Raw genomic sequence first — 13,890 nt, 5'->3', positions numbered from 1 at the left:
TCCAGATACCAGCACCCAGATGCTCTTAGGAGGGAGTCTGAGCACACAGAAGGTCTGTTCTTATCCCTACCTTTATGATCCTAGAAGCTGCTGCTCTTTCTGGCTTTATCTCATCATCTGTAAAATGGGAACAAACTGAATGATTCCTAAAATTCTTTCCCCTCTGGCATTCCTGGCCACTCAGAGCACAGCCCACATCCCTTCTTGGGCAGGGCAGCAGCTGCAGCAGAGCATCACACAGCTGCCACTGTGGGCTCTGGGAGCTGAGCAATGCTGTGTGAGGGGCGGACTGCCAGGGATGGAGCTGGCACTGAACAGCAGCTCAAGCAGCTCCAGACCTTCTCTGGGCCCAGGGCCGAGCCAAATTCTGTTCTGTTCCTGTAGAATTCTCTGGATTCCATAGTTGGAATTTCCTCTTCTCGTTCAGTGGAAAAATAAAAATTCCAGATGACATGGCTATCTTACCACTTCTGCTGACTTGGAGTTCACAGGTCCCAAGGCTGCCCTGGGGGGCGGGGGTTGTCCCTCTACCTCTTCATCTGCAGCAGCTTCAGAGGGCCCTGGGAGAGGAATGAGAAAAGGAGGCTTCTGTGGGGTTCTCATGTCAGCCCTTATAAGAGTGCCCTCTCAGGGCTGCCGGGGAGGAGGGAGTGCCTCACTGAAGTAAGTCTAAGCACCAAGAGTTTGAGGAGGATGTGGCAGCAGCCGAAGGGAGAGGTACAAGGGAAGGTGGGGCCTTGGGGTGCTTCCTGAGACTAAAGGGCTGTCTCTAACACCTGTCCTGTAGTTTCCCCTCACCTAAGAGATGGAAAATTAAACAGAAGAAAAGACTCATGCTTCAGTCTGGCGCTGCTGTGTGTCCTTAAGGAGGTCTCTGAGCCTCTGTTGCTCCTGGTAAAAACAGAATTCTCCCGAAGAAGAATAATATGTGTTTCCAAGAGTGACCATTTTTGGTTTGTTTGTTTGTTTGTTTGTTTTTTGTTTTTGTTTTTCTTGGTAGTGCTGGGGACCCCGGGGCTCACATACTGAATACTAAGGCGACTGCTCTACCACTGAGCTACACCAGTAGCCCCTGAAAATGTCTCTTATCAGTTGTGGTAACACCACCAGTAGTCATTGGTTCTGAGAAAGACCTGCTGGCAAAGACAGTGTTAGTCCCTGGCACCCAGCAGCAGGAAGGTGGCTTGAGATGGGAAGCTGGTACCCCTCAAAGAGCTTGTTTAGACAGTGAATTCTTGTTTATTCTAGTTTTCTTCTCCCTCTCCCTCTCCACCCCTCCCCCGTGTGTAAGTTGTTACTGTCATTTTGGTTTGTTTCAGAGTCTTATGTAGCTCAGGCTGGCCTCAAACCCCTACACAGGCAGTGATGATCTTGGACTAGATCACACTGCCTCTGCTTTTCAAATACCCTGGTTACAGGAATGGACCACCACACCAAGTTTAGGCTGTGCTTGGAACCTAGCCAAGGGCTTTGTGCATGTCAGGCAAGCACCAACTGGGCTGCACCCTCACCTGTTTGGCGGTGTTTTTAACTTTATGTGTATGAGTGTTTGTCCATTTGTATGTATATGCACCATGTGTGTGCTTGAAGACCAAGGAGGTCAGAGGAGGGTGTAGGATTCCCTTGGGACTGGAGTTATACATGGTTTTGAGCTGCCATGTTGGTGCTGAGAATTGAATCTGTCTGGAAGTGTGGCCAGCTCTCTTCACCACTAAGCCATTTCTCCAGCCCCTTTGTATTTGAGATGGGATTTCACTCTGTAGCTCAGGCTGGTCTGAAACTTTAATCTTCCTGATTTAGCCTCCCAAGTGCAGCACAGCAACACTATAAATGACTTTAGTGAAGAATAAAAAAAAATTGTTTTCCTCACTGGGCAGTGGTGGTGCACGCCTTTAATCCCAGCACTTGGGAGGCAGAGGTAGGTGGATCGCTGTGAGTTCGAGGCCAGCCTGGTCTACAAAACGAGTCCAGGACAGTCAAGGATACACAGAGAAACCCTGTCTCAAAAAAACAAAAACCAACCAAACAAAAAACAGCCGGGCGTAGTGGTGCATGCCTTTAATTCCAGCACTTGGAGGCAGAGGCAGGTGGATTGCTGTGAGTTCAAGGCCAGCCTAGTCTACAAAGTGACTCCAGGACAGCCAGGGATACACAGAGAAATCCTGTCTCGAAAAACCTAAACAAACAAACAAACAAAACAAAAAAATTTTTTTCATTCTTAAATGAAGGTTTCAAATGTTATCATACTCTCTGGTGTCTGGCAGGCAGGATGGGGGATGGCATTCTGGAAGTTCCAAGAAGCTGCTCCAGTGTGCCATCGCAGGCGCTTGCTAGGCAGAAGAAAAGTGCTACAGGCACCTGGTGCCCCTTGGCCTCATAGGCTAAGTGCTAGCCTGTCGGGAAGCCATCAGTATTACAGGCAGGAAAGGCAGTTTGGTTTTCAAGTGTAAAGTGCCTAGTAATTGGAATAGCAGGTAAGGTTGAGTGGAAGAGCTGAAAGAGGAAGGGAAAAGAGATGTGAGGACAGAAAGGATATATGCCCTGAGTGGAGACTTCTTGAGGTTGTCATACTGGGCATCCTTTAAGCATCCTCAAGAGGCACCTGCATCTTTGAGATGCTCCTGGTCCACCCCCTGGGAAAGGGCTTAGCAGCCACTGGAGGAAACCTTCTTCTGACCTTCCCAGAGGAGCCTCAAGCTGGGGGTGGGGGAGCATGGGCTGCCTCAGCAACATCAACAAACAGCAGGGTCCACGTCAGCCCTCCACCCTCAGGGGCCTTCTGCCTAATGGGATTGGACAGCCCCTTCCCCCTCAGTGCTTTGCTGACTGAGAAGGAGGCCAGCATGGCAGGTCAGGTGGTAGGGGTGTTTGGGGACACTCACTGAACCCTGTCAAAGCAGGGCTGTTTGGAGCCTGAGGTCAGGAGGTGGGAGGGGACTCTGCCTCCTCACTGATGCTCCACTGATGCTCACATCCCAGGAACCCCAAGAGGCCCTGACGTGTCTGCAGTGTCCCTGGAATGGAGCAGAGGCTCTAGGGCAAAGGACCCAGTCTGAAGCTCAGACAAAGATGAGTAAGGTGGGCAGGCTGAGGGTCCCCCAGCCATCTACGTCAGCTGTGCTACTGGATTTTTCTCCTACCCATGTGCTCGTCTGCATCCCCCAATATCGTCCTCATTCTTGGCTCCATGCCCTGGATAGGGAGTGGCTAAGCCAGCCAAGCTGGAGAGGTCATCTTCTGCACACTCAAGCTCCGCCTCTCCCCATCCTGTTCCCTCTCTCTAATTTTATAGTCACACACTCCAGGCCTGGTCCATCTATCTGGTATGAAGTTGATGAGCACAAAGGAAGGCATCTGCCCCCCCCCCCACCATTCTTCTTTTAGCAGTGCCTACCCCCTTCCTCTCCAAATAGGCCCCGGTGCTTCAGGCCTCTCTTTCTCTTCCGTCTTTCTGTTCATTCTCCCTTCCCCTTTCCGTCTTTCCCTTTCACGACACAGGAAATATCCAGAGGCGATGATAAAAGAGCCTTTCTGACCCCAATTCTTCTTACTCATCATCTTCCTCCCTCCCCCATATACCCAGCAAGTGTAGATTTCTTGAGGAAAAAAAATTCCCAAGATCCGAGGGAAGAATATCACGGGGCAGGGGAGATCAGAATGTATAGCCTGTTCTCCCTACTCAACAGCTGGCCCACAACACACAGGATCCCAGAGAAACTAGTGGCCCCCTGGGGCCCTACCTAAGAAACTCCTGTCTGCTTTCCCTGCTTCCCACCCACCCAGGCAGCTCAGGCCCAGTTCCCAGTGGGAAGAGGAGTGGAGAAATAACAAGTGGCTTTCTATGGCCAGCTGTCTCCCAGGGCGGGGGGCAGCGAGGGTGGCTAGGGCTTGGAATGTGCAGGAGCTCCCCCCCCCTTCAACAGCCAGATGGTCCCTCCTCAAACACTGGAGGCCCTAGGCAGGCACTGGGGACATCTGGGGCATGTTCACTTGTCCAGCTGAGCTCCTGACAGTGCCTATTGACCCAGCTGACGCTCAGCTCTCAGCACTGGCAGGCAGGAGCTTCTGTCCTCTGTCCCACAGAGCTGCGGTTGCAACAGGGCTGGGGAGCTGGGGAGCCCACTGTCTTGCCTCTAACCCCGTGACTGCCAGGCATTGCTAGTCCCGGTTTGTGTGAGGTGTGGGGAGCTCACTGGCCTGAGTCCAGGAGCACAGCAGGGCTGAGGCTGCCTCTGCCTCCCTCAGCAAAGTCTGCATCCGCATTTCTACAACCGTGAGTGGAGGTCTACCTGTGAGCTTGGACATGGCTTTGTTTTCATGTCTCTATGTTTTGGTATTTCAATTGCTAGCTTGATAGTGTGAAATACTGCAAGAGGGGAGTGGCTATTAATGTGCTTCATCCTCCCTGGCCCAGCCTCATAGCCGGAGCCATTTCCCTGTTGGGAAGGGATGGGACAGCAACTTGACCTCTGAAAGACCTTATATACTTTCCTATATCCCCAATAGGAAAAAAATGGGGGGAGGGGCTGGGCGCAGAGACAACTGGTCCCTTGGTCTACTCTAGGGGCTCTTTCCAGGGAAATGGGAGGTCCAGGCCCAGGTGCTCTCCTTGGCTCAGTCTGGTACTGGGAGTGGAGACAAGAGCGTGGAGATCCTGGACGGACATTTTGGAAAGCCTTGAAGGTAAGAAGCGGCAGCGATTCTCCACCTCTCAGATGAAAAATACTTGAAAAGCAGATCTTATGTTTCCTTTAGGCCTGTGTAACTACGACAGCTTGCTGGAGCCCACTGCCCACCTGCCCCAGGCCCTAGACTGCCTGCCTTCCTCCTTCACAGGTAGCAGGACAACAGGACCTGCCTGGAGGGCATCGAGTCAGTGCTTGGGAGCCTCCGATTCCCCTGCTGTTCCTGAACTGGGTGTCCCATGTCAGGCCCATTCCTCTAACACCCTGTGTAAAAAATTCCAGGCTTTTGTTCCCAGCCAGCTGGCCAGTGCGGCTATCACAATAAGCAAGTCTGGAGATAGAATGCCCCTCTCCCTTCAGCCTTTGGTGGGCTTCACCCATCCTTTATTGTCCTGTCTCCCTCCCAGCCTGTCTTCTCCATCCATGCCCTTTCCTTTCCCTAAATTTTTCCTAAAACTTTTCATTTGTTTCACTTGCAAGAAAATTTGCTTTTCTTCCTACACTTGAAGATGACATTTTATTGGACTCGAACTGTACACCAGGCCTATATATACTGCCTTACTAAGGGTCTCACTGGGCATGTACACCAACAGCCTAACTGTATAGGCCAAGCAGTGTGTCAAGGAACAGAACCAGGAAGGCCTTCAGCAGCTCCCTCTGCCCTATGGGACACTGCTCCATACCATCCCCTAATGGCTTCAGAGGAATTCATTCATGTATCAGATCCATGGTAATACGCCTGAGAATTATTAAGGCAAGAGTCTGTTGGAAGTTACCCCAGTCTGGGGATCTTTGGGGGGGCTAGGTATGAGAAGAAACCCTAAAAGATTGCCCTTTCCTAAAACTCAGCTTGCTGCTCACTCACTGCTGGCCCAGAGTGAGGAGGAACGAGAGGCCTGGGACACCGGCTGAGCATGGAGTGTGCAGTGTGAGGTGGTGGAGAGGAGAGAGAGGAGTGTTCTAGAGGGCTGTCACCTGCCACTGAGTTGAACTACGCAAAGAAAAGGCCCTGTCTGGGCTCCCAGGCCTGTCTACCCCCGCCCCCACCACCAACACACACTAGGTGGTTGGCAGGCATGGTGGCAGTCAGTGGGACCCTTCGATCCCACTAAAGGCAAGAGGCAGATGTGCATGTCCATCCCTCTGGGACCAGCCTGGTCAAGTTCCCCAGCTTTTCCTGGATATGAGCAGGGTCACTTCACCTATTTTTCCAAGGCGAGAAGAGAAGTATGGAAAATAATTTAATAGAGAATCAATGAACGACATTCTTTACATACATGCAGCCTCCAGCAAGGAGGATGCTCCACTTTGCCCTGAGGAGGCCGTAAAGGGAAGAATGAAGAGAAGCCACCAATATGCCAAGCCCCAGTTCTAGTGCAGAGCCCACTAGATGACGAGTGTGGCATATGCACCCCCAAAGAAGGCTGTAAGTAGGAGGGATGACGACCCCTCCCCCATGCCAAGGCAAGGGACAGACCTGGAATTCTCACATGTACCCCACCCCTACTTCATGCATGATGGATTGTCTTAAAGTACTAAAAAAGATGGCAGGTGGCAGCTCCCAGGACAACTGGAGAGGTCTGCAGGGCCGAGTGCATACTGTAGGGTAGGAAGTCCCTGAGGGTATTGGAGTGTCCCATTCCAGTGCAAGAAAGGAGTAGGGTTGAAATAAAGGCTCCCAGGGAGGGATGGCCCAGGTACAGCAGCTGCCTGGTAGCAAGGAAAGAAGGCAAGTGCCCTGGAGAGGCATGACGCCCTCTTCGCAGAGCAAGACACACATTGTGATGATGTCCTGAAGCCAACAGGCTTATGCCAACAGTCACCTCATAATGAAGTCATATGAAAGACATTCTCCCAGAGATGAGTCCACCAGGCACGGTACATGGGCCACCAGACGCTCCAGGGGCGGAGAGCATTCTGAGGACTACCGGGAACTAGGATGTGGGCATCTGGGAGGTGTTCATCCAGGAAGGGCCCAGGCACACACATGTTAACCTGGGTCGGTACGCAGCGTCTCTCTAGACTTGTGTTCCAACCACTGGTCCTGCTGGTGTCACTGCAGTGTGCAAGCTTAGAGAGGTGAAAGGGAAAAGTCAGGCGTGGGTTTCTGGCAAGGGAGGCAGAACCTGGAACCCCAGGGCAGGACTCACAGCTACGGACAGACTCCGACAGCTCCTCTTTGTCCAGCGCCTCTGCTTCCCAGTGAGATTCCCTTATCTGTGGGACGTCAAGAAGGGCAAGGGGTAAGTCAGCACCAGCAAGACGGGGAAGCCACAGCACATACGCAACCGTGGGGAGGAGCAACCCTCAAGCCATGGTCCAGTACGGCCCACCCATGCTCACCTTAATTTGCTCTTTCAAGTATTCAGCTCGAGCCATGAGGGTCTGAACCTGCCAAGAGGAGACATGCCCAGAATTGAGGAGGGTTCAAATGGAGTGCCTCCTCATTCCCAATGCTCCCTAGAACCCACTCCTGTCTCTGATCATCTTTGTGCTCCCTCCTTCAGGAGCCCAGCAGACTTTTGGTTTGTCCAGGCACCGAAGTCCTGGGTCACTGACCTCCCAGTTCTGAGGCCGGGCCTCAGGTCTTGAAACACCCAAGAGGAGGGAAATTCCGCATGCAATCTAAAGAGGTCCCACAGACATGAGCTGAGTGAAAGGCAAGGCAAGGGCACTTCCTGACTCCCAACCCCACTGAGTACCTCAGTGTGAAGGAGCTCCCGCCTTCGGCCTGGGGTTTCTGCTGTAAAGAGAGGGAAGGTGTGAGGACAGGACAGGCAGAGGCAGGGGCATGAGTGGTGCTGGGGCCTTACCTGCCAACAGCAGCAGCAGCTCCTCAAGGCTGTGCTGGTACAGGTCCAGGGCATCCTGCTCCTTGCCAGCTTCGCCCTCCTGCAGCCAGAGGGGAAACACATTGCTCCATGTTGAGCCTTGGTTTCTGTCCTGGCCCACCTGGACCCCTCCCAATGAGCACAAACCTTGGCCATGGCAGCTGAGGCCACTTCCAGGGCCGCTAGGAGGCGTGGCTTGTCACGGGCCATCTCTGATGTGAGAGTAAAGGCTCACAGTGAGGGGAGCAGCCTGTTGTTTTTGTACAGGAAGCCCCCCCCGCCCCCGGTCAGTCTCCCAGTCAAGATGGAGTGGGGTTGCTGGGACCTGTGCACAGACCAGGCACTGAAGCCTACCTCGCAGCAGCTGTTGAACAGATATGCCCTGCCTTAGCAGGGCCTGATTGGAGGAAGAGACAATGGCTTTGAGCTCCTCTGCCCGGGACACATATTGCCCCACCTGTAAGAGAACAAGGGGCTAAGGGCTGCCCCTCTTCCTGCACCCACCTCCAAGTTTGCGTCTGGTCCTTAGCGATTGCTTCACACTAACCAGGTCAGATATCAAACAAGCTGGCCTGACCCACCCCGTTCCCCCAGCCTGCTCCTATGAGAGAGGAGGTCCCAAATTTAAGACTACCATTTGTCAAAGGCTTGGTCTCTGGGTCCTCTCCTTTCACGCCCACCCACTTCCTCCTGGGGAGATCACCCACCTTCGCCTTAATTGCCTCCTTCCTCTGGGCATCCACTTCATCTGCAGAAGGTGAAGGGTGCATATGGGGAATCTGTGTCAGAACCCCTACCCCACAGTAAGCCCTCCTGCAATCCTCAGACACCAAGTTCCAGGCTGATCTTCCAAACTTTCTCCCCCAAGCTCTGAAAAGGGAGCTTGACCGCACTCCTGCCCCTTCTGCACCAAGGTTATAGCAATAGTCTTGGCCTCACAGTGCAGGGCGGGCACAAAGAAGTCCAGAGCCTTGCAGTAGAGCGACAGAGCTGCAGCAGCGTCCCCCTCCTGGTCCTTCTTCACAGCCTCCACCACAAGGGCTGTCTAGGGGAATGGGAGGACCAGCAGTCAGGCCTACCTTCCTAATGCCATAGCAACCAGCATCAGTGAGCAACGCCCCCATCAACTCCCGCCGTGACCAGACGCTCTGCTTCTGTGGGCCAGTCACTTGCTCCCCACCAGAATGGGTAAATGAGACCCAGGCCACCTCATGCCCATTGGTCTGCTTACTGCTTGCATCAGGCTCTCTCCGCTGGGCATGTGCTCCAGGTCCACCCAAGGGTGGGCAAAGAAGTCCTGAAAGGAGATTCGACGGCTGGGGTCCCGCTCCAGAAGCCGCTGCAACAGGTCACGGCAGTCTAGGGAGAGTTGGGGCCGAAGTGGGAGCTGCAGAGGAGTAGAGCAAGGGACACATGACGCTGGGCTCCAACATCTGAGCCCGAGGCCTGTTAGGAATCCCCACAAGAGGTACATGTTAGCAGGTGGGTAATCTGAGACCTGGGAGGAGCATGGCAGGCCCAGGTGATATATAGGAAGAAAGCCAAGGCTCCTACCAAATGGATATTTGTGTCAAGCCCTGGACTATAGAAAGATTGCGCCTGGCACAGTCCCCAGAGGTCATCTGGTTGCCTGTTGTAGCTGATATGGATCCTCAGGAATGGACCAGATCCCAGGCTTCTACCACCAAGAAAGGCCAGGAGCCTACACTGCAGTGGGTAGCAGTGGAATACAAACCTCATGGCCTGGAATCCCTCCCTCAATCCCCAGTGGATACCGAGACCCTGCCAGACGCACCTCAACAACCCGGTTGCTGCGAATCTTTTCTTCTAGCTCTGAGAACGATCTGGAGGCAAAGGGGGGCTGCCCAAAGAGGGCTTCTGTGGAAGAAGGCAGAGGGGAGGCCGGGAGGGAACAGGGTTAATTAAGTCTTGCCTAACTCACCCCTGGAAAGGGGACCAAAATCCCTCCGAGTAGAGCCCTGGGTACCCTCAATTCTCATTAGAACCCAGCAGGGGCCCAGAGAAGCCTTGCCTAAGTACAGAGTGACTCTCTCTGGTGGACAGCAAGGGAACAAAGGTCTCACCATACAGGATGACCCCCACAGACCAGAGGTCCACACGTGCGTCATATTGCCGCTGACACACCATCTCAGGAGCCATATAGAGTGGGGAGCCACGAAGTACGTGCTTCTCATCCCATGGGGACATGTGCTGGGCAAAGCCGAAGTCTGCAGGCAAGAGGCCAGGCGCAGGGCTCAAATGCCAGCTGCTCCCGTGACCCCACACCTCCGGATTGCTCCTGCCCCCTTCCCTGTGCTACTGGCCCTCAACACTCCTACTATATCCAGCTCTGGGGTGGAAACCCTCCAAATGGCACACCACCTCTTTTTTTTTAATGTATACAGTACTCTGCCTGCATGTACACCTGCATACCAGAAGAGGGCATTAGACTACACTATAGATGGTTGTGAGCCACCATGTGGTTGCTGGGAATTGAACTCAGTGCTCTTAACCTCTGAGCCATCTCTCCAGCCCAGCAAGCCATCTCTTAAGCACCTACTGTCTAAGCCCATCTCGAATACAAACTGCACAGAAGCTCCCCGCCCCCAAGCAATAAGCCACTAAGTTACATCATGTTCTTGGGCCTTCCAAACTCGGGTCCATTTTCCTTCAAATCTTATCAGAGGCCACAAGCATCTTTCCGCTGCCAGCTGTCCAGACTGAGCCCTAATCCTAATGATGGATTAATGTGGGTCCCAGCTCACCAACTGATCCTGGATGCTGATCACACATTAGCACTATTTACAGACTGATCCCTGGCTCCACCCACAACACTGCAGGATTTAAGAGTGCGGGCAGCCTGAGAATGAGTGATACCGTTAGGTGGTCACCTCAGCCATGTATCTCCTGATCTGTCACTAATGACTTAAGGGAAGGACCCCCTGGGAACCAGGCTGCTTGCCGAGGGAGCACAGCAAGGAGCTCACTGTTTCCCCACCCTGCTGTTCCAGACCTGCCAGTTTCAGGTGGGGCTTCTCCAAAGAGCTCAGCAGAATGTTCTGTGGCTTCAGATCCAGGTGCGAGATGTTCCGTTCATGCAGGAACTGCAGGGCACTGGCTGGGGAGCAAGGCCCATGAAAACAAGTCAGGAGCCTCCTTCCCACCTGCCTCTCCCCACCCATTGCAATACCCTATTCCAGCTGTATTGCTGCAGTGCTGTCCTGGCTGATCTACAGAATACACAGAAGCACCAGACTCTGGGCTAAAGCACCCTCTCACTCTTCTAAAGAGCCCTTTCTTCTAGGAGACTCAGGGGGAAAAAAACCCAAGCCCTTTAGGACTTTGCACTCTTCCTCACTAAAGCACTTGGGTTCCACCTACCGGGCCCTGGAGAGTCTACAAGTTTCTTCCATCATGTTCCACCTGTGGAAGCCTGACCTCCCCACAGATGCTAGGGGCACAAACACAGGAAACTGCAAGGCATTGGGATTGGGGAAGAGGAGAGCACGGGGTGTGTCCCCGGCTTTTACCCAGCTGCTGCATGAACACACGAGCCACCTTCTCCGGCAGGATCCTGCGGGTATGAATGAAGCGAGACAGGTCACCCCCTGCGCAGAACTCCATGATGAGGTAGATATTGTCATTGTCCCACTGTGGTTGGAAGTAAAGAGGCAGCTGACGGCGGCGTCCCTTCTCCAGCCTCCTTCGGAGGGAGCCCCGCCCTCGGCTCACACCTGGAAGTCTTTCAGCTGCACTATATGGGGGTGCCGAATGCCCTTGAGGATCTCAATCTCGGTCAGGAGGTTTTCCACCGATGCCTTGTTGAGACTTTTCTTGGCCACGCACTTGATCGCTACCACCTCCCGAGTGTCCTTCTGTGGAACAGGAAATTTGGGGGGGTCTCTGTCTTGAAGGGGCCGGCTCCAAGGGCTGGAAGGGAGCTCTGGTTCTCCCTGCCTGGGTCTTATCCACTCTCAACAGGCCTCCAAGTTTCCCCTTCTCAAATCAGTGAGGCAGCCTTACTCTGGAATCCTGGCTTCCCAAGCAGCAACCCCCAGCTTCTAACCCACAATAATGCATTCTAGAGTGGCCGGGGAGGGGCGGGCGCGGGGGAGGATGTCACTGTTCCAAGCTCTGGCCACACACTATTCTTAACTGGTACTGCCTCCTGGGAATCTGATCCCAGACTCCTCCCAGCCCCAAAGGCGACTTCCGTGTAGAGCCGGTTCTTCAGCCACTGACACCGAGGTTCCCTTAGGTCTTCGCCCGCCCCTTCAGACCAAACTGGCGTGTGTTTGTTTTTAAGACCTAAGAGGGGCGGTCAGCTCCAGCCTCCTCTACCCGCCTGGGGCCAGACAACCGCTGGCCATACCATACTGCTCTCAAGGCAGTCACCTCTCTCCTGCTCCACCCGGCCCGTCACCCAGCCGGGCTTGCTGGGGGGTTGGCTGGCATACAAGCCGGGTGCCCGGCGCCAGGATACCTCGGGCACGACCCGCCCACACCCACCTTGGCGTAGGCCTTGTACACCGTGGCGTACGTGCCACTGCCCAGGCGCTCGGTAAGGATGAAACCGTCCAGCCGAGGGAGACCCCAGCCAGGCCCAGCCATCCTGTGCCCGCCACCAGGTGCTTCCTGGTTCGGGGCGCAGGTTCCGGCCAGAAGCGAAACTGGGGGCGCTCGAGGGGCGGCGGGGCGGGACTCCGCGTGGCCCCAGCACCGCCCACCGGAAGCGCGGCTCGACACCTCCCCTCCAAAGCTCCTCCCCGCCCACCGTGGGTCGGGTGACTCTCTCTGCCAAGCAACTGCCAGGCCGGTTTTCAGACACTGAGGCTTCAGTGGGTGTAGAAGTGGGTCGAGGGCTGCAGAACCATCACACGGGAAACCCTAACTCAGCACACCGCCTCCTAGAGACCACCCACGTAGTGAGCAGGAGGTAGGGCCCTGCCCTCCCAGGCCTTCTAGAAGCTGTGGGACAAGAAAATCCATGGGTCCCGCAGGGTGAAGCCAGGAAACAGATTCCAGCAGGTTCTTTGGTCACCACTCGTGCTCTGGTCCTTGCTTATTTATTTACCCATTCATTCGTCTTGGTTTTTCTAGACAGGGTTTCTTTGTAGGGCTGCCTCTGGCTCCCCAGTGCTGGGACTAAAGGTGTGTGTCATGCCTGTCCAATTTTTTTTTTTTTCAAAATACCTTTGGAAGAGGCCAAGTTGCCACTGCCAAGGTCCTCCCTTCTGCCTTTCACTCTTGGAAGAGGTTCTTCCCTAGAGTTGAGTGACTTGCTGTCAATCAGTCCAGCCACCAAAGAGCTTAATTGCCAGCTCATCCTAGTAAACCCACTTTGGTAGGCCATAGCCCTCCCAAGTCCACCAGAGACATCAGAACCAGTGCTGTCTGAAAATTTTTTTATTTAAGCACAAAAATCGAGACATGACATATACATTTGTACATGGAGGAAAATAATACCAGAAACTTTACAAAACCCTGGTGGCTGTCATTACCGTTCAATGGCTCTAGGGCTAAATGGGCTGACAGCATGAGGGTAGCCTCAGGGGGGCCCCAGTTACCAGAGGCATGAGGCTGGCCAGCTTGGTGAGCTCCTGCAGCATTGACACAAGACAAGAGTCCAGGTTTCAACAGTGGCTTCCCAACAGTGCGCTCACACACCTGCTGAGCCCCAGGACTCCACTGAGGGTGAGGGAAGAGCCCTCAGAAAGATGGCTCAGGGTCCTGCCTGCAGGACAGTTCAGGACTGATTCCCTCCAACCACCCAAAGGGTTGTAAGAGGGGAGTATTGCTGAAGATGGGGCAGGAGTAAGGCTAAGGCAGAGGGGCGGAGTCCCTCAGGAGGAGAGAAGCAAAACAGGTCAGCCAACACCTATCCTCTTAGAAGACTGCCAGAGACTGGGCAGGGCACCTCGAAGGACTGTCTTCGGTTCCTTCCCATCCCCAAGTCCCAACCAACCCCACTAACTATACATTCAGAAGTCTGAAGGGCTGGGAAGGGTCCCCGGAGAGCACAAGGTGCTGTGCCACCATGGGGCAGAGCAGGCACAGAGGGTCATGACTCTAGTGTGACGAACACCTGGAGGCCACCTGAAGGTAATTTGGGGAACATCTGCGCACTCACCCAGAACACAGCTCACCTAAAGCGGAGCCCTTGAGAGGCTTATGAAACCTAAGCGTGAAAGCCTAAGCAAGCCTGTGGAAGCCCCAGTGCAGGTCAAGGCTGCAGAGGAAGGAGTAGAGTCCCTGTGGGAAAGTCCTGGTACAATGAGCCCAGGCAGGCCAATGCTCCTATGCGGGGTTCGTGGACACACATGCATGTGAGTACACTTGTTTTCATGGGAAGCAGGCCCACTGTTTCCAGACAG

The 13,890-nt window shown here is 54.1% G+C and overlaps 1 protein-coding gene across 1 annotated transcript; it reads right to left on the bottom strand.

Annotated features, from left to right (window-relative positions):
* Positions 1 to 2,455: 2,455 nt before the first annotated feature.
* On the bottom strand, positions 2,456 to 12,229 carry Ulk3 (unc-51 like kinase 3). The gene is made up of 16 exons (XM_051155736.1): positions 12,026 to 12,229; positions 11,251 to 11,391; positions 11,047 to 11,167; positions 10,530 to 10,634; positions 9,601 to 9,744; positions 9,312 to 9,394; positions 8,748 to 8,903; positions 8,456 to 8,561; positions 8,224 to 8,264; positions 7,871 to 7,973; positions 7,664 to 7,728; positions 7,499 to 7,577; positions 7,388 to 7,428; positions 7,029 to 7,076; positions 6,812 to 6,902; positions 2,456 to 2,493 (listed from the first exon to the last, which is right to left on the bottom strand). The coding sequence occupies exons 1-16, from the start codon at positions 12,125 to 12,127 to the stop codon at positions 2,456 to 2,458; spliced, it is 1,464 nt and encodes a 487-aa protein (XP_051011693.1). The 5' UTR covers positions 12,128 to 12,229.
* Positions 12,230 to 13,890: the final 1,661 nt, after the last annotated feature.

The sequence above is a fragment of the Acomys russatus genome, chromosome 14, assembly GCF_903995435.1.
Source record: "Acomys russatus chromosome 14, mAcoRus1.1, whole genome shotgun sequence".
Classification (NCBI taxonomy): Eukaryota; Metazoa; Chordata; class Mammalia; order Rodentia; family Muridae; genus Acomys; species Acomys russatus.
Note: the sequence above shows the minus strand (reverse complement) of the source record. Positions and strands in the feature narration are given on the sequence as shown.

Coding starts and splice junctions, on each gene's coding strand:
- Ulk3 (XM_051155736.1), bottom strand. CDS start 12,127: ATGGCTGGGCCTGGCTGGGGTCTCCCTCGGCTGGACGGTTTCATCCTT. Junction 7,974..8,223: donor AGGAGGCAATTAAGGCGAAG/GTGGGTGATCTC, acceptor GTTCTCTTACAG/GTGGGGCAATATGTGTCCCG. Junction 6,903..7,028: donor ACTTGAAAGAGCAAATTAAG/GTGAGCATGGGT, acceptor GACGTCCCACAG/ATAAGGGAATCTCACTGGGA.